At 37.8% G+C, this 25,519-nt stretch overlaps 1 protein-coding gene across 2 annotated transcripts in view; it reads left to right on the forward strand.

Moving 5' to 3' along the window:
- NTN4 (netrin 4) overlaps window positions 1-25,519 on the forward strand; it is a 113,843-nt gene that overhangs the window by 73,551 nt on the left and 14,773 nt on the right. The window contains exons 6-8 of one of the 2 annotated variants that reach the window (XM_066357331.1): window positions 13,321-13,534; window positions 13,903-14,018; window positions 23,833-23,901. In XM_066357331.1, the coding sequence (XP_066213428.1) occupies window positions 13,321-13,534; window positions 13,903-14,018; window positions 23,833-23,901 (399 nt within the window). The remainder of the gene's footprint in view (window positions 1-13,320; window positions 13,535-13,902; window positions 14,019-23,832; window positions 23,902-25,519) is intronic. The other variant, XM_066357340.1, reaches the window with a different exon arrangement.

The raw sequence follows: 25,519 nt of genomic DNA on the forward strand, positions 1-25,519 counted from the left end.
GGATCATGTTGATGATCCTGTGCTCAAGCTGGCAAACCTGTGCTTAAGCTGGTGACCTGGGGTTTCAACCCAGGGTACTCAGTGTCCCAGCTCAATCCCCCTGTCTACCCACATGGCCACCACCACTCAGGCTACTTCAGGATTTCTCGGAGTCTTTCATATACTGATGTTTATTACAAACCTCCTACAAAGTCTGAGGTGTGTCTTTCAAATTTAACCAGGAATGCTTTTCTTACAGGACACTTTCTGGGATCAGTGTTCTACAGAACACACTGGAAAATGTTGCTACTGTATGTGCCCATCTCTATAGAAAGACTTCACTTTGGAAGTCATGTCCTTGAAGATTCCTTCTATTTATTTGTTACTTATTTCCAAGGGCTAGATACCATAACTGTATATCAAGGAAATAATAAACCTTATATTTCTATCTGTAAAATAATTACAGAAATAATATTAACTAAGTCTGGGCAAGCTACAATCATATATCATTGATGATATATGAAAACACTTCTCTTCCTTACTTCCTAGTTTATGTCTTCTCAGGAGCTGGAACCATTGAAAACTTGAAGTAGCCAGCCAGACAAAATTATAAGTATATAAATTATATACTCAGTTTAGCTCAGAAGACATTTACTGAGTGCCTTTTCTGTTCTAGGCACTGTGGTAAGTACTAGGTCTGTAAAGATAAAAGGCTTTCCCTAAAAGATCTTACACTCTAGATGAGGAGAAATATACAATAACAGGCCATTTCAATTCACTGTGGCAATGGTGATGATATAATAGTAATAGCTGACATTTATTGAGCTATTTTCTCCTATTTTCTTTCTTTTTTTTTTTTTTTTTTTTTTTTTTTTGAGTGCCTCCTATTTTCCATTCACTGTTAGAAGGGCTATACACACATTAATTCATTTAATTTTCATAAAATCTGAGGAAGAGTGTGTAGGTGGAATGAAGACAGTTAGGGAAGATTTTCTTGATGAAATGCCTCCAACACTTTTTTGGTGGCTGTTTTATTTTTTTCCTCTGTAACTGCTGAAACACCAAGTTTGTCCTGTTTTCTAATCAATGATTGCCTTCATTGGCTTTAATGAGTTGATCTAAAAAGTGGAATGAATGTTATTCAATCTACTACATGTTTAATAGAATATTTACCGAGGCACATTCATTCATTCAACAAATATTAGTGACAAGTAGCTAGCTCCCTGCCAAATAAGCCAAGGATTTATTGACCCCATTCAAGTTCCAGCCATATTTTTCCTCACATTATCCTGATAGGCACTATGCTAAATGCTATGGTCCTTATATTTACAATTAATTGATGGTCATAAATTCATCAAACCTAAAGAAAAGGGGCCATGAATCAAATCTACTAGCCAATAGATTTATTCCTCTGTGCAATTAAATAATCTGTTCTCACTTCCTCTTTATTTCAACTGTAATCAGAGTCAACTGTGGACCCAAACAACTACACATTGTCATTGCCAAGAACTCGCTTCTGAGGATTCCAAAGATGTTGTTTGTTTTTTTAAGACTACTGAAGATCATTGAAACTGAATTTATTTCTACAACTTAGAAAAAGAATTTTAAAAGTACAGTGCATTTAAGGTCTGTGAACACCAGGGACAATGTGAAACCTCTCAAGCTGAATCTAGGGATAAGGGAAGAAATCAAGGCTGAAACCGCTGGTCACTAAGTTACAGAAGTCAAATGGAAAATATAATTATCACTGTATACTGAGGTACTGTGAGGAATACTGTCTCTCTGTTCTAAAAGAGAAGTCTCTTTTAGAGTAACTTATTTGAAATCTTAGTCACTTATGTGCCTTTGGTATCCTATAACTTAAACAGATTTTCCTATGGCAGGCACATTATAAATGTGAGGATAACCCTAATAGGAAGTGGCATGCTGACTTTCTAGGGAGAAAAAAACCCTCTGATTTGCAGCAGTAGCCAGTTTTTGTGGTTTAAATATTTTCACCATGCCAGGTCCAAGCCATCAGATCATTGTTTTTTGTTGTTGTTTTTTTTATCAGGAACTCAGTGACTCAGATAGACTCTAAACCAAACGTGGAGTGGTTTCTCTCCTTTGAATGAAGACTTGCCTCCACCTTCATAGCCCCTTCTCTGAATCAAGCATGTCTCTCTAGTCAAACCTGTATGTGGATTATAATCACTTGGGAGCACTTACTGAAAATATGAAATTACCCTGATCTGAATCAGAATATCCAACAGGGATAGGAGTAGAAATCTGTATTTTTAAAAGCATCATTGGTGATTCTAATTTAGCCTTTTGGTCTTCTGATCAGCATGTGAGAACCACTACATTTATCATTGCTGTTTCTAGTGTGGACTCTATTTACTTTCATCTTTAATGAAAGATTTTGAGTTAATAATCATCTACAATTTAATCTATTTGCTGAATTAGCCATAAATCTGACAGAAAATCCTAAAGGATTACTAAAACTCTGGCTAGACATGTTTTTTCCCCCTGACACAATGAAAGATACGAATGCTGGTAGCAATTCCTATCAATTACTTTTTCCCACATAAGAATGTCTAACTTAGAACTTCTGCTTTTCTCCTAGAAATTTCTGGCAGAATTCTAAGATGTCTATTTTTCATGTAACAGTTTCAAAATAAATACCTAGCCATTCTATTCAGAGGAAGCCCTCTTATTCATAGTATACAAATTAATTTACTGTAAATATCTTATACTTTGAAGTGAATTATTATAATGCAATTAGAATTTATAATAAAATTAGTATACCACTACATTGACAATTTACTTTTACTTCCATATTTACATATTCAAAGCACAGCTTAAACTATTGTAAGTATGTTATTGTGTTGGATTTAAATAATCACTGAATCCAGTTCTTTGTAAAGGCCCTTTTCCCTTCCTTTTAACACAAAAGATATGTTAAATGTTAAACAGATGAGAAATTGATTGGATATGGGGTATTAACAGCTATTTCATGAAATGAAATTTTCCATGGCTGCTTGAAGAAAATACTTTATAGAACAGAATTAGCTCCCTTTTCAAGAAACAGCCAGTTGGTAACTATACAATAAGTTTATTGACCTTTGTGTCAAGACATATTTTTAACTATTGCATAGTCTTTCTCCATATTTAAAGAAAAATCAGCAAATGGAAAAGAAAGCAAAATTCATTCTCTGTCAAATTAAACAGCCTCTTGAAAAACTGACATGCCCTTCCTTCCTCCCTAGAGGCCAAAATAAATGTAGTCAATTGCCTTTCAGTAGAGAGCAAATAAAAATAAACTTGGTCTCTCTGTCCTGAAACCCAAAGCAAGTGTTTACCAAGATAATGTCTGGTTACTTGGTTACTGTTACCCTAACTAGCTAGCTCTCTTTGTAAAGAAAGAGTTCTATCATCCATCCAAATCTTTTTCTTTTTCTTGTTTTATTTTCCCCCTTTCTTTTCTTCTTTCTGGCATAGGTGAGAACTGGCCAGCTGATGGAAATAAAAGTGCTTTCAGTGGGTAACTGTCTTGCCACAGATGACCTTTCCATCCTTCATGGTCTACTGACATATGACCTTCTCATGATGCTCCCAAGAAGAATCTTTGTATTTGCTTATTTGTTTGTACCTCTATTTAACAATTATTTCATTCTGTGTCTAGGATGGTTCTTTTTTCCCTTCAAATTATCTTAGAAGTAAAAATTTTAAATTAATAAAATCCAGAATACCTTACCACAATGACATATTTAGGAACCCAGAAGCACCTTCCATTTTTCATTCTTGTGCCTATGTTCGGCCCTGTCTCAGAAAAAGATTTTTCTCAAAGGTCACTGACATTTCTTTCAATAGTAGCTTAGTAGACTTGTCTTTCAAATTGTAGTTTTAGAAAGCCACATGAGTTCTTTTTATGTCATTCAACCTAAATATCTTTGTTTTATATTGAAAGTGTGAATGATTCCAGCATAGAATCAATACGATGTAAACTGTTTTTGAAAAGCAAACTTTAAATAGATCAAAAACTCAACAATAATAGTTGGGGAACTTTAATCTCAGCTTTTTAAAATATCCAGCATATAAAACAAGAGGGTTAAGAAGTGAAAGAGATAGAGAAAATACATATAATGTAATAATCAGAAAATATATATAATGTAATCAGGACTATCCTTTTAAAAGATTAAATGACATGTATTAAAATTCACCCAAGAAGAAGAAATTTTATGAATTGATGAGTAAAAAAAGTCAGTCAGACTGGGGAAGAGACATAGGAGAGATCCTGAAATTCTCTAAAATGTATCCAAAACAGAAAGTATAAATCATGAAATAAATAATATGGCATTCTGCATTTGATAAGGACAAGAATTAACTAATCAAGCAATTAGTTTTAAAACATCAAAACCCTCAGAAAATCTGGACAAAATTAGATGGGGTATAAAGAAAAGAACTAGCATTTGTTGAATGGCTACTATGGGCCAGACACTAGCTGGGCAATTTACATAAGTTATATCATTTAGCAATTTTTATGAGTTAAGTGGTGTTTTTTGTACTTTATAAATAAGAAAGCTGAGTCTTAAGTTGATTATATAGTTTGTCCAAGTTCATGCAGCTGGTCAGAGGCAGGGCTGGCATTTGAATCCAGCTTTGTTTGACCTCAGGACTTTGAGCCAATGACCTACATAGACCTAAAGAACATGTTTCAACACTGTGACCTAGTTGATAAAAATAAAATGCATGAATTAACAAAGGTGGAAATAATCAGACATATATAGTAGAGCCAAAAATAATTTTTAAAGAACTTAAAATTTAAATATATATGTATATATACATATATGGTTTTGGGTTTTGAATAAAACAGATAAAGAGCCATGTAAAGTTTGAATATAAAGAACTGCATTTACTTAAGGATTCTTAGTACAAGAAATTTGGGGGTAACCGGAGAGTGTTCCAGCCAGACCAACACAACAATCAAGGAAAGAGAGATACTAATGAATATATATAAAAAAAGATAAATATTCTCAGATTAACTAGAAGACTTCTCAAAGAGAAATAACTTTCTATACATACTCAAAAGGTGTAAGGGGATATAGGAAGTAGAAAAAAATATTTACTTCCTTAGAACAGAGTCATAATTAGATATAATTGGATGAAAGTAAGGAAAGGAATTTCAGACTGATTAATGTGACAAAAAATTTTGCTGCCAGTGAGAAGCATTTATAGGTGAGGAATGTCTCCTGTGGAGTTAGAATAGAGAACTTTCATTATAAACAATAAATAATAAAACCAGACTGAGTAAAGCATTATATGTAGGGAGTAATCTCACACGCATGTAGGGAACAATCTTACACTGGCAAGATAAAGAATAATCTGTATTACTTAACCATTTTAGAAAACTAAAATGGTCAATTTAGTTTTCTAAAATGGTATGGATTCGTTGTTTTACTTTGTTTTTTCTGTTTTAGTATCTTAGTATTGCAAATGCTGTGGTGCTGATACTAAAAACCTGTAAAATAAATAGTATGAGCTTTTTTTGTAATTTCATTGAACAAAATCATTTCATGGTTGTTGGTTATTGAGAGGTTCATTCACTCATTTATTCAACAAAGATTGAGTGAGTTCCTAAAGTGGGTCAGTTATGGCCCTAGGTTTGGAGGATATAGAGAGGAAAAGATGTGGTTCCTACTTTCTAGGCCTTCACAGTGTACTATAGAAACAGCAGTCAGGCAAAAAATCATAAAGAGATTACACTGAAGGACAGAAGACTATCACTTACTAAGAAATAGTTATTAAGTGACTATACTTCATTCATTTTTAAAAACTCAAAAAAGATTTAATCAGTGTTGACCATCTGGCAGGCTTATCATAGTCACTAAAAACACAATAATACAGTCCCTAACCCAGTGGTTCTCAAAGTGTGTGCCCTAGAAGATTTCCAGGTGCATCCTATGGTATTCCAGAGAAATATGTGCCTGTTGGGAACCAAAAACCCAACAGAGTTTTTGGAGTTTAGATTTTGGGGGGACAGAAGTATGAGGAATTGACTGTAAACTGACAGTCTGCCCAACCCCCCACCTCACTTGCCTGATCAGGTTGCAAAAGGCTGTTAAGCTGTGGTGCTGGATTGTTTACACTACCCCCCATGTTCCCCAGAAAGACTGGAGGCAAGTTTCTTCTACCCTTTGTTTGGTATAAAGTTAAGATGATATATATGGTGAGGGTTTTCTGCACTCAACACAATTAAGAGTAAAAAGAGAGGAATTCTTCAATGTATTGACGAGGAAATGAGAGTTTGCCTTTCAAATATATGCCCAAACATTGAAGAAATCGCTAGGACACATCAGGCTCATGTTTCTCATAAACACAAGAATGAAAAAACTTAACACATTTGTGCCAGGACCTGCTGAATTTACTAAATCTTACTAAGAATGTATCTATATATATAAAAAGATAACTTTTTTGTCATTTTTTTATTTTTTAACCCTTCTTTTTTACAAATTCTAGAAAGCATAACTCAAAAAATGTAACAAATATGTTTTTTAATGTCAGAATATATTTAATTTTATTTGAAATGAACATACACTTTGAATATGGAACTAGATATCTTGGAACATAATGCATATAACATTTAAAGGATGAGTAGAAAACGGTTTCCTAGTTTAATAAAGGGGTAAACCATATTGCCTTTGACAGAGTAAACTTCATTTACAAATTTTTTCTTTATTTTTTGTAGCGATTCATCCACTAGCAAAAATAGTTGATAGTACAAAAGAGAAAACAGTATCAAAAAAGCTAAAAGATTTTCATTTTATCTAATATTTAACTTCACACTTAATATAGTAATAACAGTTCATATTGTCTCCTTTCTGTTTAGAGCCGCATTCAAAGTAATCTCCTTTAACTACCAGAACCTTGGCAGGCAGCTGGACAGCTTTCAAAATAGCTTTAACATTAAAAATTCCCCATCAGAAATTCTGTAGGGCCTTGGCCTTTTCAGGAGAAAACAATGTTGGGAGCCCGGGCAGCACCCTGAAGGAGTGGCCATGGGCAGTGATGAAAGGGTCTGACCAGTAGCTTCTTTCCCAGCTGAGGACCTTGAACTTTGAGTTCTGTTTTTAGAAAAGCTAAATCAGAAGCAAATACTTGTAGGGTATTTTGCTCCCAGTGTAGCTTTTACTAACAGAATAACAAAAACTAGAGCCATAAAGTAATGCTAAGGAGTCCTGGTGATTAATAAAAGGGTAAGATGCTGGACACAACTGTTTATTTCTACAGCAAGCTTGGCATCACGGGTCACTCTAAGTGAAAGACATGCAGACAGACTCCTAAGTTCTGGTGAAGGTGGGAATGAAGATGAAAACGCAGCAATGGCGTCTCCTGTGTCTCCACCAATAAATGCTTTAGCAACCCCATCAGAATGTGGCTAATGTTTTAGCCAAAACTTTTTCATTACGTTCCTGGCCATTTTGTATATACTTATTATGTTCACATCAGTTGACAGTTGCAACTCTTGTCCTACATTGTATTGTAGGGTACCCTCCCATAAGCAGCAGGACCTGATTCACAGAAGGACAGTAATAGCACCTTTTTTTTTTATCCAAAGAAAGGAACATGTAACAGTGGAATTATCTAATTCTATAGGATTTAGCATAATCAACAAAGTTATTTGTCACCAAATTTCTTCCAGGTACAAAATAAGGAATTTCAGCTTATTTTGGAAGCTAGTTACATCATTAATTTCCTTTAAAAATAACCCTGATCTGTATACAGTGAGGCAGTTATTGTGCTTTGTGTTCCCATGCACCCTTGACTGCATTGTTACACGCTTTACTGCCTTGTAATTATTTATTTGCATATCTCTTTCCTTACTGAAGACTTGGTGACTCTGGATTTGTTGTTGTATCTTCAGCCCCTTGCATAGTTCTTGTTAATTCTAAAGTTTAAGAACTCTTTGACAAAGGTGTGAATGAATGAATGAATGAATGGTGCACATTTTAAAATCAATGTTTCTTCTAGATAATAATATTGTTTATTCTTTAAGCATCTGGTGCCACTAAATGCCTGATACATTACTACATACAAACACTGTCTCATTTAACCCTTACACAAACCTACGGCCAAGGTATTATTTCTTACTTTATCAATGAGAATATTGTGAGTTGAGGAAGTTAATTTTACAAAGGATAAGCCTCATAACCAGATTTGAACTCATCTAGTCTGACTCGTAAATTTGTGCCCTTACCAACTCTGTTATACTGCCTTTGTTTTATTTTCTGTCTTTCTAAGCGATATTTCAGGCAATTTCCAAACAGCTTTATTTATTGTCAGCATTTGTAGTTGATACAAAATATTAGTTTCAGAGCCTTACAGAGATGCACAAGGTTACTTAAATATGTGCTCACCCATTGTTTTATTAACAGTTAGGTTTCCTTGTATATATACTCCAAAGCAGCCTAATGTCTTAACCCTTTCTTGAAAATGCTCTATAGAAGGATAGTGCTTCATATAATATTATAGGTGTATTGCTGCAACTGTACATCTGTAAATATAATTTGTATAACATTTAGCAAGTATCTGAAGTCATTATTTAAAGGGAACCTATTATGAAATTGTTTATAAAAGTACCCATTACCTCTAGCCTATTTGTTTCAATGTTTTATTATTTCAGGTTTTCTTATAATAGGATGTATCAGTACAGAATATATTGTTTTAAATTACCGTATTTCCCCATGTATAAGATGCACCATTTTCCAAAAAAATTGGGGTCTAAAAACTGGGTGCGTCTTATACAGTGTTTGTAGATTGAGATTGTTGTCAAGTCATTTAAGAAGTGTGACATTTCAAATACCATAGATGGAACTGAGGACAAGGCAATATATGAAGACAGTGATTTGTCATCAGACACAGATGAGGACAAGCTAATGGATGGGAGTTTTGACAGTGATGAGGAGTTGTATGAATTTTATGATGAATAAAACTGAGTTCAATAACTTCATGTAATACATTTATTTTTTCAAATTTCAGGCCCCAAAATTAAGGTGTGTCTTATACATGGGGAAATATCGTAGTCATTCGCATTTTAAAAGAAATCTTGTGACAATATTTAGGAATTAAAATGACATTTTAAGTAATTTTGCTTTGTTAATTTGGTTCTGAGAGCAGTTTGAGACAAATGTTTACTGTGGGATTTTATGTCTAACAAGAAGAAGACAAAGCTGCAGGGAGAATTTATGTCACTCCAACTGGGTTGTAACTTTGACATTCATCATAATGACTAGGTAAAAATTAAGTGCTTGGGTTGCATTTTAGAATGAACAATCAATAAGAACTATATGTTGGAGAATCAGATCCTTAACCAGAATCTAATACAAACCTCTTATTTTTCCCCAAGCAAGAAGGAAATACATTTGTATTTTGAAAGAAAGTAAGAAATGTAGCTTAGGTGCGTCAGACATTGCCTGCTTTACAGGCTTCAGGAGATAGGTATGCAAGGCAAGCCTCGGAGTGCAGTCTGAAAAAGTATTCTGTGAAAGATGTCAGGGCCTTCTGCCTGGAGCGAGTTCTGCATAGTTTCCAAGTGGTATTTTTATCTTGTAATTATGTGAAAAGTCACATTGACAGAAATCCACCAGTACATGTGATAGAATCACATTCTTCTCTGGTCATTCCTGAAATGTGTGTAGGTTTAAAAATATATAGTAGTACAGACAGGTTAAATCTTAGAAAGGCTTGATAAAAGGAAAAGATAATGGTATCCTGGAATATATATTACATGAAATGTGAGTCCTTATAGTCTTTCTTCTGGTTCCTCTGTCTGCTGGTAAGAACCAAATTGCCTTAACTGAGTGATAAAGTAACTATTGGTTTACTCACCTCAAAATGATGAAATGTTTATACTGGATTATGTGATTTCCTTTAAAGGCTTCACATAGCACTTTGATACACTCATGTCGTATAGTATCCATTCTCTCCAAATGGATGATAGACTTCAAACTTTAACTGCTTTCCACTCAATTCACACTACAGACCCACTAAACTTCACATTTCCCAACAGGCCATGTCTTTTTACATATGATTCCTACTGTCTGAATGTCCTTCAGGTCAATCCCATAAATGCTTATTTGGGCATCTACCAGATGTTGTTCTGGGACCTAGAAAACAAAAGTAAAAAGATAAAGATCCTTCTGTCAATGAGTTCAGAGTCTAGTAGTAAGGGAGACGAGCATGTAAAGAAATAAGAATGATGTGCTGTGATATACACAAAATAGAAATATATACAAAGAACAGAGGCAGCATAGAGGAGAGAGTAGCTAACTGTCCAGAGGGAATGGGACAAGAAAGCATGTCATGGGCCAGATGGACAAGGTGGCGACAGGCAAAGCAGGCCCGTCTGGGACACCGAGGCATGAAAGAGCTTCACACTGCCACAAAGCAGCAAGTGCTTCCACATATGATGCAGAGACTTAGACTACAATGGCGATGGACTGTACACCTAAAAATGGTTAAGATGGTACATTTTCTGGTATCCGGGTTTTTTTTACAATTAAATTTTTAAAAAATTATTTAAAAGAAATATAACAGGGAGACTATCTAAAGACCAGGCTGGAAATAAGCAACTTCTTCCCCTTCTTTTGAACTTGCAAAGTCCCACTCATCTTTTAGGATCAACTCAAATGTCTAAATGACCCCTCCCTTTTGGACCCTATTTGATTTTCTCAGCTCGTGTTCCAGTTCTCTTGGCTTCCATAACACTTTATACAGACCTCTATTGGAGTACTTATCAGAGGATGGAAATTTTTGTTTTCCGCAACAAGACTATGAGTTTCTTGAGGGTTGGCTCTGTTATTTATGCAAGCACAGATCCTACAACTTTCATGAATTATTTATTCAATTAGTTAATTCACTATTAATTAACCATGTGCCAGATACTACACTGTTTTACATGCATATAATCTCTTTGCATCCTTACAACAATGTAATGAGGGTAAATATTATTCTAAGCTCCAGTTTACAGACAAGAAAACTGAGAAAATGAAAGGCGAGGTATCTTGCCATAGTCAGAGTTACTAGTTAAGCTTTGAAGCCAGATTGAAGCTAAACTGAGATTTTAATGACAAAGAAAATATTCAATAAATGAAGTTTCCAAGGGGATAAAGGAGAGAGTGGGATCTAGAATATTAGTTGAGAAAACTTTAGCAGGAAGATTTGGCCTAGTAGGTGTCAGGCTCTGTGCTGTGCATTTAAAATAATTTCATCTTCATGAAATCTCCATGTATTATGGATACTTCATTGACGAAACAGAGGTTTAGGAGAGTTAAATTTCTTTCCCAAGATCACAGAGCTAGTGAATGGCAAGGCCATAAACCAAGATCTCTCCCAGCATTTTTCATATGATTCTTAGAGAAAACTGGAAAGATAAAGAGATTTTGAAGTGGAGAAAAGATTATCCAGTGTACCTTATTAACTAATTAGAATTTTCAGACCAAGTGGTTACAGTGAGTTAAAAAGTTTGGAATATTTTGGGATAGCCACTGTGAGGAAATTTTTTCATTAAAAAACAACAACACACAAACAGATAGAATTGAATAAATAGGGTTAATGAGCATCAGTTAGGGCACCCAACTGAGGTTAGGGTACACAGATTTGTGATGAAACCAATAAACACATTTTAAAAACTTTGTTCAACTATTTTTGCTATCCCAGGAACAAATAAAATATTAAGGGATTGTCAAACTGTGGGCAGTGAGCAACTGTGGGATTTGGGAGAGAGCTGAGGGGGAGTACTCTTGATTAATAGCAAGGACTTGCAGAAATGGCTGCTCATAGATTTTTGTCTGAGGAACTGGATTTAACATGTGTCTTAGTCCATACAGGCTGCTATAACAAAATACCACAGACTGGGTGACTTAAACAATAATCATTTCTCATAGTTCTGGAGGCTGGAAGTCTGAGCTCATGGTGCCAGCATGGGTGGATTCTGGTGAGAGGTGTCTCCCAGGTTGCAGGTTTAGCATCACATCTTTCACAGAGAGCTCTTTGCTCTTCATTCCCCTCATAAGGGCATCAGTTTCATCACCTCCAAGACCATATTCAAATTTCCCAAAGGCCTCACCTCCAAATACCATCATACTGTGAAGAAGGCTTCAACAAATGAATGGGAGGAGGGGGAGACGGTGACACAAACATTCAGGCCATAGCACAGGCAAATTAAATCCATCTTTCTCCCTATATCAAACCTAGACCCTCTCAGTTGTACAGAACTGGAGAAACAACCAACCAAAGTCACTGTAAGTTCATGACTTTAACCTCAAATGCAGCCTTTATGTTGCCTGGCAATTATATTTCACCTCCTAAGTTCCTCATGCACTCTTCTACTCCCACGCTTCATTATCTTTCATCTGATGACCTTGCTTCATCCAGAAAATACAATCAGAAGGAAAAATCCCACCACTGCATATATCTGCTCGCCTGCATCCCTGTTTATATGCTGTGCTTTCCATCTTGTTTCTATGAGCTGATCCTGCTCCTAATCAATGCCAATACCTTGTTTTCTACACCAGACCCCAGCCCTTCTCCCTTTCTCAAGTATAAGCAAGCATACCTCTAACAATTCTCCCATCTCTCTTTTAGTCACAAATTTTTCCTTTTTTTAACAGGATCATTTCCATCAACATCAAACATGCTATAATTTCTTCTATCTTAAAACAAAACAAACAAAACCTATACCTTCACTTTTGTTTATATCCCCCATTCAGTTTTAGCTGCCACCACATTTCTGTGCCTTTATAGAAAAGCTTCTCAAAAGGGGTGTCTACTCTCAGGCTCAACTTCCTCTACTGTCATTCTCTCCTGAGTACTCTTCAGTTGGGTTTTCCACTCACTATTTCACTGAAACTGTTCTTATCAAGAACACCATTGTCAAATGTAATAATCCATTTCCATTCCTCATCTTCTTGGACCTGTCAGCATTTGTCACAGTTGATGTTGCCTACCTCTTTGAAACTTTCTTTGGTTTCCAGAATACCATACTCATGATTTTTTTCCCCTTTATCATGAATTACTCCTCCTTTATCTTCATTCCCATCACCCCTAACAAAATCCATTCATATTTAATGCCTTTAATTTTATAATAAATTATTTTTGCTGCAGCAGCAGCAGACAAGCTTTTCTGATAGTATCTTCTTATCAGTAATTTAATTGGCTTTTATTCTCTGAGCATACACCAACTGGCTAGAGGAAGAGCCTGAGAGATATACTGTGTGGTGAGAGGAGGCCATTTTGGTCGTGCTAGGCCCAGTCTCCGCAATCTGGTCACTCACCTGCCCTTGTGTATCCTCTCTGTTGTAGTGTGTTCCTGCCATCCAGTTGGATCAGCTGTCCTTCCTTTCAGCTCAGTGACCTTCTGTGACCCCAGCAATGGTGACTGCCCTTGCAAGCCTGGGGTGGCAGGGCCACACTGTGACAGGTGTATGGTGGGATACTGGGGCTTCGGACACTACGGCTGCAGGCCCTGCGACTGTGCAGGGAGCTGCGACCCTCTCACAGGAGACTGCACCAGCAGGTGAGTGCCCTTGGCTCTCGTTCTCCTCTGTGTGTCTTTCCTATTCTGTTCAAGATCTGCTCGTGGGATCGAAAACCTTGCATGCCACCAGTGGGGCAAAGATGTCTTTGCACATCTCTTTAAAGAGTTTTTGTCAAATTGAGAGTCAAGTAATTTGTTCTTACAAGATACTAGAGATGGTCTAGTTCATTTTGCGAAAAAAAGGGAAAAAGTATTATTCTTAGCAATAGCCCCTTAAAACTGTTTATTTCTGAAAAGTGAAAGGATGGAAAGGTAGCTGAAAAGGTTTCAATCTCTATAAATTTACTCATTTCATTCAAGTTCTTAAAATTTTTTTAATAATGTCTTTATCATTTTCTGTTTATTAGCAGCATAGACTTGGACTGGTATCATGAAATTCCTGACTTCCATTCCACACGCAATCAGAGTGAGCCAACCTGGGAGTGGGAGGATGAGCAAGGATTTTCTGCACTTCGACATTCAGGTGAGACAATAGATATAAAATATTTGCAGGCCCTGGCCGGTTGGCTCAGTGGTAGAGCGTCGGCCTGGTGTGCGGAAGTCCGGGGTTCGATTTCCGGCCAGGGCACACAGGAGAGGCGCCCATCTGCTTCTCCACCCCTCCCCCTCTCCTTCCTCTCTGTCTCTCTCTTCCCCTCCCGCAGCCAAGGCTCCATTGGAGCAAGAAATGGCCCAGGCGCTGGGGATGGCTCCTTGGCCTCTGCCCCAGGTGCTAGAGTGGCTCTGGTCACGACAGAGCAGAGTGACGCCCCAGATGGGCAGAGCATCGCCCCCTGGTGGGTGTGCCGGTTGGATCCTGGTCGGGCGCATGCGGGAGTCTGTCTGACTGCCTCCCGTTTCCAGCTTCAGAAAATATATATATATACAAAAAATATATATATATATTTGCAGATCCGGTCTTAGACTAACAGTGATTTGTAACAAACCAGAGAACAGCTTTTGAATCCTATAGAAGAACTCTTTAGCTCTGACACTTAATAAAGTAGTGCCTCCCCCCCATAAGCATAAAACTATTAAATATAACTAAGGGGTATTTTAACAACCTTCTTTTTTGCATTATTATTAGAGTAACATAAGTAATTAGTATAGAAAATTTAGAAAATGCAAAACATCATAATAAAATTTGTCACACAAATCTCATTACCCCACTGTTGATACTTTTGTATCTTTCCTTCTCTCTGAAACACACTGCTTTACACAGTTGAGAGCTAACTGAATATATCAGGTTGGGAAATATATAGATCTGTTTAAAAGAAAAATAGTCTTATCTAGTATAACTTAATACGTACAAAGTAAAGACTAGCTGAACTTTTTATAGCTTTTTTTTACAATTAGAAAACAAAAACAATTTTTAAAAACTAAATTTAAGGCCCTGGCTCAGCGGTAGAGCGTCGGCCTGGCGTGCGGGGGACCCGGGTTCGATTCCTGGCCAGGGCACATAGGAGAAGCGCCCATTTGCTTCTCCACCCCCCCTCCTTCCTCTCTGTCTCTCTCTTCCCCTCCCGCAGCCAAGGCTCCATTGGAGCAAAGATGGCCCGGGCGCTGGGGATGGCTCCTTGGCCTCTGCCCCAGGCGCTAGAGTGGCTCTGGTCGCTGCAGAGCGACGCCCCGGAGGGGCAGAGCATCGTCCCCTGGTGGGCAGAGCGTCGCCCCTGGTGGGCATGCTGGGTGGATCCCAGTTGGGCGCATGCGGAAGTCTGTCTGACTGTCTCTCCCCGTTTCCAGCTTCAGAAAAATACAAAACAAACAAACAAACAAAAAAACAAAACTAAATTTAAGCCAAATAATAAAACTAATAAAATTCAAATTAACATTAATTGATTATAAAAAATTGTTTCTATTGGATCCAAAACACATAAATGTGGTCCTTTGAATTTACCAAGTGGATACTATTTCCTCTGACTCACTTTTCCTATGATGTTTATCTAGTTCTTCATTTGAAGAGTATGCTGTGATGTTGGTGGGAATATATTATCTCTGTGTTCATTCTGCTTCTATTCTTTTCTCATAGAAATCTAGTGGTTTTATTTAGCACCAGCTTGCTCCTTAACACAAACATAAAAGCATGACATCTGTGTCGGCATTTGATTGCAAAGTGCTAACCAAATAATCCAACTAAACCTAAAATTAAAAATATTATTATTAAACATTACAAATGCCAAAAATGTTAGATAAAAACCCATATACACACCTGCTAGTGTTACCAAATCTTACACTTTGCCATGATGGTTTCATGTTTTTACTTAAATTTTAAAGTATATTTAAAATTTAAGCCCCTGGTGTACCAATCTACAAGCTCACTAGCCTCTGTTACTCCACATATTAACCACTAGCCTGAATTTTGATGTTAATTATTCACTTTCATGTTTTTTGAATATATTTATATAAGTATGGACATAACTTACCTACCATTTCAACTTTTTTTGACCTAAGTATGCACATTTCTTAGTTTATCTATTCTACTGTATGAATGTACCATTTTTATTATCCTACTATCTAGCATTTTGCGTATTTCCAATTTCCAGTGTTTCACTGTTATATATAATGCTACCATGGATGTTCTCTTATCTGTGACTTTGTACTTGAGAAAGAGTTTCATTAGATCAGGGGCTGGCAAACTATGGTCCTCAGGCCAAATATGGCCTGCCATCTATCTTTCTATAACCTACAAGCTCTACCTGCTCTAAGGTTTAAATGGTTACACTTTAAATGGCTATATAAATACCTATATAATATCTTTCATTCTACCTCCTGGCCCACAAAGCCTAAAATATTTATCATCGTGTGCCGACTGTTGTTCTAGGGCAGTGGTTGGCAAACTCATTAATCAACAGAGCCAAATATCAACAGTATAACGATTGAAGTTTCTTTTGAGAGCCAAATTTTTTTAAACTTAAACTACATAGGTAGGAACATTCCTTATCAAGGTAGCGCCCGCAAATGGTATTTTGAAGAAGAGCCACACTCAAGGGGCCAAAGAGCCACATATGGCTCATGAGCCACAGTTTGCCGACCAGGGTTCTAGGGTAAAACCTAGATACTGTTGGGTCATGAGTGTGCTTATTGTCAAATTTACCAAATATTGCCAAATAGTTCTCTGAAGTGGTTGTATAAATTTGCATTCCACCAGCAAAGTATGACATCCTGTTTCTCTACATCCTCATTAATACTTTGTATTTATTTAATAAATATTTATACGACACATACAAGGGCCAAGCACTAATCTGACTCATTAATTCAGGCATAGTTTAACTCAACAGTTACTGGACTTCTAAAGTTAATATTATCGAACTTCTCAAGTTTTGCCAATATGATGGATATAAAATGAAATATTACCATTTTAAATTGCATTTTCCTGATTACTAACGGGTTTGGTAACTTCCAATGGTTTCTTGGTCACTCAGGTATGTTTTTCTATGAATTTTCTATTTTCTTCCAATTTTTTTTTTTTTTTTTTTTACAGGGACAGAGAGAGAGTCAGAGAGAGGGATAGATAGGGGCAGACAGGAACAGAGAGAGATGAGAAGCATCAATTATCAGTTTTTCGTTGCGACACCTTAGTTATTCATTGATTGCTTTCTCATATGTGCCTTGACCGCGGGCCTTTAGCAGACCGAGTAACCCCTTGCTCGAGCCAGTGACCTTGGGTCCAAGCTGGTGAGCTTTTTGCTCAAGCCAGATGAGCCCGCGCTCAAGCTGGCGACCTCAGGGTCTCAAACCTGGGTCCTCCACCTCCCAGTCCTACGCTCTATCCACTGTGCCACTGCTTGGTCAGGCTTTCTTCCAATTTTTAGAAGTTATTTGTAAATTCATTACTTCAGCCAACAAATATTTATTGAGTACCCATGCTATATGCCAGTGTTGCAAATATAGTAATCGACAAAACAGACAAAAATCCCAGCATCTAAGGAACCTATATTTTTGCACAGAAATGTAGCTAACAAGTAAGTAAAATATTTAATATGATGATGTTTAGTGTAATAGAGAAATAAAACAGGGGTGGGGGATAAGAAGTGCTTCTGAGGAGCATACTTTCTTTTATTTTTTTGAGAGAGAGAGAGGAAGGGAGAGAAATAAGAAGCTTCAACTCATAGTTGTGTCACTTTTAGTTGTTCATTGATTGCTTCTTATATGTGCTTTGATGGGGGCCAGGGTGGCTCAAGCCAAGCCAGTGACTTCTTGCTCAAGCTAGTGACCTTTGGATTTAAGTCAGCAGCTTTGGGATAATGTTGATGGTCCCACATTCAAGCCAGCAACCCTGTGCTCAAGATGGCGAGCCTGTACTCAAGCCAATGACCTTAGGGTTTCAAACCTGAGATCTCAGCATCTCAGGTCAATGCTCTATTTCCTGTGCCACCCCCAGTCAGGCAGGAAGGTCATACTTTTAAATAGGGTAATCAAGGAAAATCTTGGGAAAGGTGACATCCATCTGAAAAAATAAAACATGAAGGAGGTAAGGGGATGCAGAGAAAGAGTTTATGAAGAAGACACAATAAGTATGCCTGACCAGGCGGAGGCGCAGTGGATAGGGTGTCAGACTGGGAGGTAGAGGACCCAGGTTCAAAACCCAAGGTCGCCAGCTTGAGTTGTGCTCATCTGGTTTGAGCAAGGCTCACCAGCTTGAGCCCAAGGTCGCTGGCTTGAGCAAGGGGTCACTCAGTCTGCTGAAGGCCCACAGTCAAGGCACATATGAGAAAGCAATCAATGAACAACTAAAGTGCAGTAATGAAGAATTGATGCTTCTCATCTCTCTCCCTTCCTGTCTGTCTGTCCTTATTTGTCCCTCTCTCTGTCTCTGTCACAAAAAATAAATAAATAAATAAATAATTAAGGAAGTCACAAGTGCAAAAAAGTCACAAGATGAGACTAGGCCTAGCTTACTCCAAAAACAGGAAGGAGGCCAGTATGGCTGAAGCAGAGTTAGAGACTGCAGTTTTCAAGAATATGCCTGACCAGGTGGTGGCATAGTGGATAGAGCATTAGCCTGGGACACAGAGGACCCAGATTTGAAACCCCAAGGTCACCGCCTTGAGAGCGGGCTCATCTGGCTTGAGCGCAGGGTTGCTGGCTTGAGTGTGAAATCATAGCCATTAGCCCATGGTCGCTGGTTTGAGCTCAAGGTCACCGGCGCTTGAACCCAAGGTTGCTAGTTTGAGCAAGGGGTCACTGGCTTGGCGCAGCCCCCGCAGTCAAGGTACATATGAGAAAGCAATCAATAAACAACTAAAGTGCCGCAACAAAGAATTGATGCTTCTCATCTCTCTCCCTTCTTGTCTGTCTGTCCCTATCTGTCCCTCTATCTCCCTTGTAAAAAAAGAAATCAAGAATTTATTTATTTATTTATTTTTCCCCCCCATTTTTCTGAAGCTAGAAACAGGGAGAGACAGACAGACTCCCGCATGCGCCCGACGGGGATCCACCCGGCACGCCCACCAGGGGCGACACTCTGCCCACCAAGGGGCGATGCTCTGCCCATCCTGGGCGTCGCCATGTTGCGACCAGAGCCACTCTAGTGCCTGAGGCAGAGGCCACAGAGCCATCCCCAGCGCCCGGGCCATCTTTGCTCCAATGGAGCCCTGGCTGCGGGAGGGGAAGAGAGAGACAGAGAGGAAAGCGTGGCGGAGGGGTGGAGAAGCAAATGGGCGCTTCTCCTGTGTGCCCCGGCCAGGAATCGAACCCGGGTCCTCCGCACGCTAGGCCGACACTCTACCGCAAAAAAAAATCAAGAATTTAAATTATACTGGTATTTGTAATTCCATATCATGGTTTATTCACTTAACATAAGTTTATGGTCATTTTCCTGGTGGTTTCACTTTAATTCACAACAGGGAGAAAGGTAGAATGGATAAGGCAAGATGAAGTTGTATTTATCTTTTCACATTTGAAAAAAAAAATGTCTCTACCAATAATTTTTTTTGCCTTAATGCTACATAGCCTGAATTTTTATTTTAATAATCATTTTTGAAAATTTCCTTCTGTTTTTCTAAGGCAATGATTTCCAAATTCTCCAGGTTTGTCTACTAAACCAATCTATAGAAACCAATCAAAGTTTTTAGGACATTCATTAAACCAGTCATCATGTTACTAGGGAGCTGGCAGCACACCATTTGAGGGCACAGCATACTGGCATCAGAACGACTCCACACTCTTACATTCACAACAGCTGTTAGGTCTATCATGTCCCCAGAGAGCCTCTGAAATTCAGCTGGATGCGCTCCAGATTGTGGAAGACATTGTTCAGTTTCCTGCTAAACAGCAACGTTCCAACTGGGTATAGAATATTACTCCTGGGCACCTTTTTTAAATAAAATGTGATGTTTCCTAAGCACTGTGATTTATTCTCAATTATATGTGCCTACCTACCTATTTACCTACCATAAGTTCCCATAACTAGGAATGCAGTATTCTATACCAACTGGATACTCTTAATTTCTATCACTTCTTGTGAGGTAAAGAATATCAGATGTAAACAAACTTTCACTTCCTGTACAAAACTGGAGTTAGTACCAAAGAATGGTAAACAATGCTCTCTCTCTCTCTTTCTCTTTAGCATTTTAATACCTAGTATATCTAAACAGGTTTTCCCCTTCTTCCAGATTTCTTTTAAGAAAATACATCTAGGCCTGACCAGGCAGTGGCGCAGTGGATAGAGCGTCGGACTGGGATGCGGAAGACCCAGGTTCGAGACCCCGAGGTCACCAGCTTGAGCACAGGCTCATCTGGTTTGAGCAAAAGCTCGCCAGCTTGGATCCAAGGTCGCTGGCTCGAGCAAGGGGTTACTCAGTCTGCTGAAGGCCCGCGGTCAAAGCACGTATGAGAAAGCAATCAATGAACAACTAAGGTGTTGCAATGCACAACAAAAAAAAACACTAATGATTGATGCTTCTCATCTCTCCATTCCTGTCTGTCTGTTTCTGTCTATCCCTCTCTCTGACTCTCTCTCTCTCTCTGTCTCTGTAAAAGGAAAAAAAAAAGAAAAAAGAAAATACATCTAGGCTGAATCTGATCAACAAAGATTCATTCAAAAACACATTTTAATGTCTGATGTCTTAACATATGAAAAGGGAGTACTAAAAGCAGCCAAAGAAAGATCTTTAAATAACAGACTTATATGTGTTCTTATATGCTGAAGGACCAAAGAGAACATTATATTGAGGACTAATATATATGTCATTTGGAATTCCATTAGGTTTTATAGCATGATAATTACCATACTGTCCTGCTTTGGTGGAATTATCAAAGGCTGTGGCTGTTCACTTAAGTTACTACAATTTCTGAATGAATAATCCTCTATGCTATGCTTAGATTAGAAGCAATATTACTCAACAAATCACACCAGCTTGTTTTAAGTACCTTTGATTTCTTTCTCATTATTTAATTCCATTGTAATTTTCCACTTGCAGATCTCATTCCTTGGTTTCTAGAGAAGCTTTAGTTAGAGCCAAAAAGTCACTGTTCTCCACATCACTATGTGTCTCACCAGAATCCTACTCTCATTGCCACCTGAATATTCTGTCAGCATCTCTAATTCATTACATTAGAGTAATTCATTGCATTGCATTACAGTAGAGTTCATTACAGACCTCTATATTGTGTTTTACCTGACCAGATTAATTTCCCCTTCTTTCCTGGTATTTCTGTGGTAGCTCAACCCAATTTTTCAGGGGGACTGCTCTTCCTTCACTTAATACACTGTTGGAGGGGCTAATCAGATGTTCTCTCCCTGAAATTTAAATCTTTTGCTGAAAGTGATTAGAGTTTATGATTTTAATGGTAAAGCCATGAAAGAGATTTCCCAATAGTTCTTAGATCTTTGGCACATTCCTGATTCTTGTCCATTTCAAGTTCCAGTTCTTCAGCTTTTTCTCCTGTCTATGGTTTCAGTAATTTAGACAATTGATTTCTACCAATAAAACCCTTAAATTATATATCCTAAAATGCTCTTCTCTTCACTTCCCTATTTTTTAATCCCCTCTGTCACCTTGGCTGAAAACTTCAAGTTTGTTTATATGCTTCTTCTTTCCTTACCATTGACAAGATGTGTAGACCCTACCTCTGCAGCATCCCTTGATATTTCTTCCTATCTAGACCCATGGCCACCTCTTAGACCCACATTCTATATGACTTAGCAAGTGAATTTGACTCGAAGGAACTGCTGAGCTAATAAAGCCAGCCCATCCATCTGACTTGGAAAAACAGCATAAGGGAAAGATCAGGGGGCTTCAGACTCACCCTAACCCAGGCTTAAAATCTGGCTTTTCTACTTGTTAACAATACTACCTTGAATAAGTTCACTTATTCTGAGTCTTTATTTTTTCATTTCTTAATAATACTTCTCTCATAAGGTTATTATAAATATTAAACAAGATCATATGAATAACATTCCTTCTACAGTTTGTGGCTTATAGTTGGCACTCAAATTAGTTATTATTAATATTATCGTGTTTCACTAGCTTCTAGTTGTTCCCTGCCTTCATTTACTCTTCTTTCTAATATTTTTGATATGGTGATGCCAGATTAATTTTCACATATATATTTTAATTCACGTAACTTCTTTAAACTATTAACTTTGAAAATTCCCATTTATCTAACAAATTAAATTCAGGGTTTAACTGTTTATCAGCCAAGGGTCTCCGTGATACCTCGTTCCCTTCTCTACTCAATCTGTACCCGGAATAACAGAATCACAGATTTTTCCATGAACACACTCTGCCTTCTGCTCTTACATTTTTCTGCTCACCCTTTTATCTCCATGTACCTGTCAAATTTCTGTATATAAGAATCTATATGAGTAAATAAATGTAAAACACTTACAAAAAGGTACCTATACATAGTAAGTTCTCCTCAGTAAAAGTTACCTGCTGTTATTACCATTCAGTGCCGATAAATTGCAATGCCTGAGGGCAAGAGGGGCAGGTGAGGGAAGGGGTGAATTTATATCTATTTGTTAAATCAGTATGAGTAAAAATACCATCTAGTCTTGGGTTCTAGAAATGTAAAGATGAATAAGATATGACCATTGTCCTCGAGGATTCTGATCTAGAGCAGAAACAGATACAGGAGCATCAGTAAGTAGGAGAAGGCTATATAGAGAGAATGCACAAAGGTGTTTTGAAAGTCTTCCACAAGGCCTGGCAAATCTCTCACACATAATTGTAATACATAATTTTAACTGTTGTTAGAAAACATCCTACTTATTCTTCAAAGTCCATTTTAAGTCCTTTAGCCAGAAAGACTTTTCCATCTTCCCAAACATGTGACCTCCTACCCAAGCTTATTGTATCTGTCTTAGAACACTTACCACTTTCTCTATCCACTGTACTGAATTGTAACTTTAAGGCAAGAATTTTGCCTTGCTTATATTTATATACTCTGAAGTTTATAGCACCATATCCTGCTTACTGTAGGGGCTCAATAAATTCTTCTAAATTAAATGGTATTACCTTCAAAGGACTGTCCAATTATTTTATTTTACTTGACTTTTGCTATGGTGAACATTAATTATAAAAAGATAATTTTTATAAGTTATCTATTAATTGTTCCTTTCTATTAGCATGGAGTGTACAGGGTAGGTCAAAACTAGGTTTCCAATTGTTCATAAAGAAAATAATACAATAATTAATAAATAATTATATAAAAATAAACTGTGTTTTATGTACTCACAACATAAACCTACTTCCCCCCCTGTATTTATCACAACATCAATACAAGCACTAAAATATATCAATATTTTTACATTTCTGTATCTCTCTTAGGTCAGTACATCACTGGATAATTAATTCAATTCAGAAAGTGACTATTTGTTTTAAATGGCTTTTCATAGTTTCTTAGTATTTATGAATTATGTTATATGAATCATTCAAGCCTTAAAGAGTATGTTACCTGGATTTATTTGTTGATTCCCCCCCCCTTTGTTTGTGACAGACAGAGAGAGGGACAGATAGGGACACACAGGAAGGGAGAGAGATGAGAAGCATCAATTCTTCATTGTGGCTCTTTGTTGTTCATTGATTGCTTCCTCATATGTGCCTTGACCAGGGTGCTACAGCAGAACAAGTGACTCCTTGCTCGAGCCAGCAACCTTGGGCTCAAGCTGGTGAGCTTTGCTCAAACCAGATGAGCCCACACTCAAGCTGGTGACCTCAGGGTTTCAAACCTGGGTCCTCCACATCCCAGTTCAACGCTCTATCCACTGCGCCACTGCCTGGTTAGGTCAGGCTGATTTCTCTTTTTTACTTTGTTTTTAAATAACACCATTTCTCATTTAATTTCCATAGGTAAATGTGAATGTAAGGAACAAGTGTTAGAAAACTCCAAGACATTCTGTGGAATGAAATATTCATATGGTGAGTTTGAAGTCTTTGAATGCTTCTGATACTCTATTCAAACTAAGTATGAAGAGTTTTCTAGGAAATGTGAGGCTTTGTATATGACATTCTTAACAAATTAAAGCATTGGTCTTATATGGCAATATTAAAACAGTTGTGGTCCCATTTTCCTAATAGAGATGGTGTTGAATGTTCTGGTGAAGGCAGGAGGCTGGTAGAGCAAAGAAAAGGTTATCCTACTATAAGGAGAAGAAACAAGAAGAAAAAGAAAAGAAAAGAAACATAACACATAATCCTTTCTTATGGATGCTTCTTGTCTTAGTAACCTAAAAGGGAAGTCTATAGCTACTTGAACAATTCTTGTGGCAGTTTATCAAATAATAATAAGCAGAAATCAATTGCAAGCAGTATTTCATAAAGCAATATTTCAAGAGCACAGGCATTGGGCTCAGATCTACATGGGTTTGATTTCTGGTTTATTGGGTGGGTAACTGAACCTAACAGCCTTCCTCATCTGTAGAATAGGGATAATGCCAACTTCCTCATGAAATAAGATTTTCAAAAAGCACATTATTTTGCACTTACTAACGGCTCAGTAAATAGTAGGGAGGAGGAAGAGAATATGTATTTCTAGGGAGTTAAAGGATATATTTGCTGACATAAGCTGTCTGCCTGAGTTTTTCCCTGCTCTCTCTGAATACTCTGTTCCCCTACCTTTCAAATACCAGGAAAATGCAGCTATAGATAAAGAGAAATGTCATTGCCATACATAAAGATTGTTACTACCTTTAAATTTTAAATGACTTTGGCCCTGGCCGATTGGCTCAGTGGTAGAGCGTCGGCCTGGCGTGCAAGGGGTCCCGGGTTCGATTCCCGGCCAGGGCACACAGGAGAGGCGCCCATCTGCTTCTCCACCCCTCCCCCTCTCGTTCCTCTCTGTCTCTCTCTTCCCCTCCCGCAGCGAGGCTCCATTGGAGCAAGGATGGCCCGGGCGCTGGGGATGGCTCCTTGGCCTCTGCCCCAGGCACTGGAGTGGCTCTTGTCGCAACAGAGCGACGCCCCGGAAGGGCAGAGCATCGCCCCCTGGTGGGCAGAGCGTTGCCCCCTGGTGGGCGTGCCGGGTGGATCCGGGTCGGGCGCATGCGGGAGTCTGACTGTCTCTCCCCGTTTCCAGCTTCGGAAAAATACAAAAAAAAAAAAAAATTTTTTTAATGACTTTATGTTTACCATTAAATATATTAAAGATACCTTATCTTGCCAACATATCATACTTTTGGCTTCTTATTGTTCAATAATGTATAGAGCCTGAAATATGCGTTACAAAGAGAAAATTTGAAGTCATGATTTTTGAAACCAAGTATAAATATTTTTTAAAAAAGTATAAATATTCAGGTTATTGATAACATTGTGTTCAATTTCATAAGAGATAAAAAAGTAAATGTTAAAAACCTCATAAATCATATCTAAAATTACATGCATATCTCTCCACTTTCACTTGCCAACATGAATAGAATAAAACTTTGAAGTACACAGTGCCTAACAAAGAAAAGTCAGCTTAGAGGGAATGCTCTTTACTAACAAATGAGAATGAAGGAAGGGAGGGAGGGAGGGAGGGAGGGAGGGAGAAAGGAGGAAG

The sequence above is a fragment of the Saccopteryx leptura genome, chromosome 1 (genome assembly GCF_036850995.1).
Source record: "Saccopteryx leptura isolate mSacLep1 chromosome 1, mSacLep1_pri_phased_curated, whole genome shotgun sequence".
NCBI classification, from domain to species: domain Eukaryota; kingdom Metazoa; phylum Chordata; class Mammalia; order Chiroptera; family Emballonuridae; genus Saccopteryx; species Saccopteryx leptura.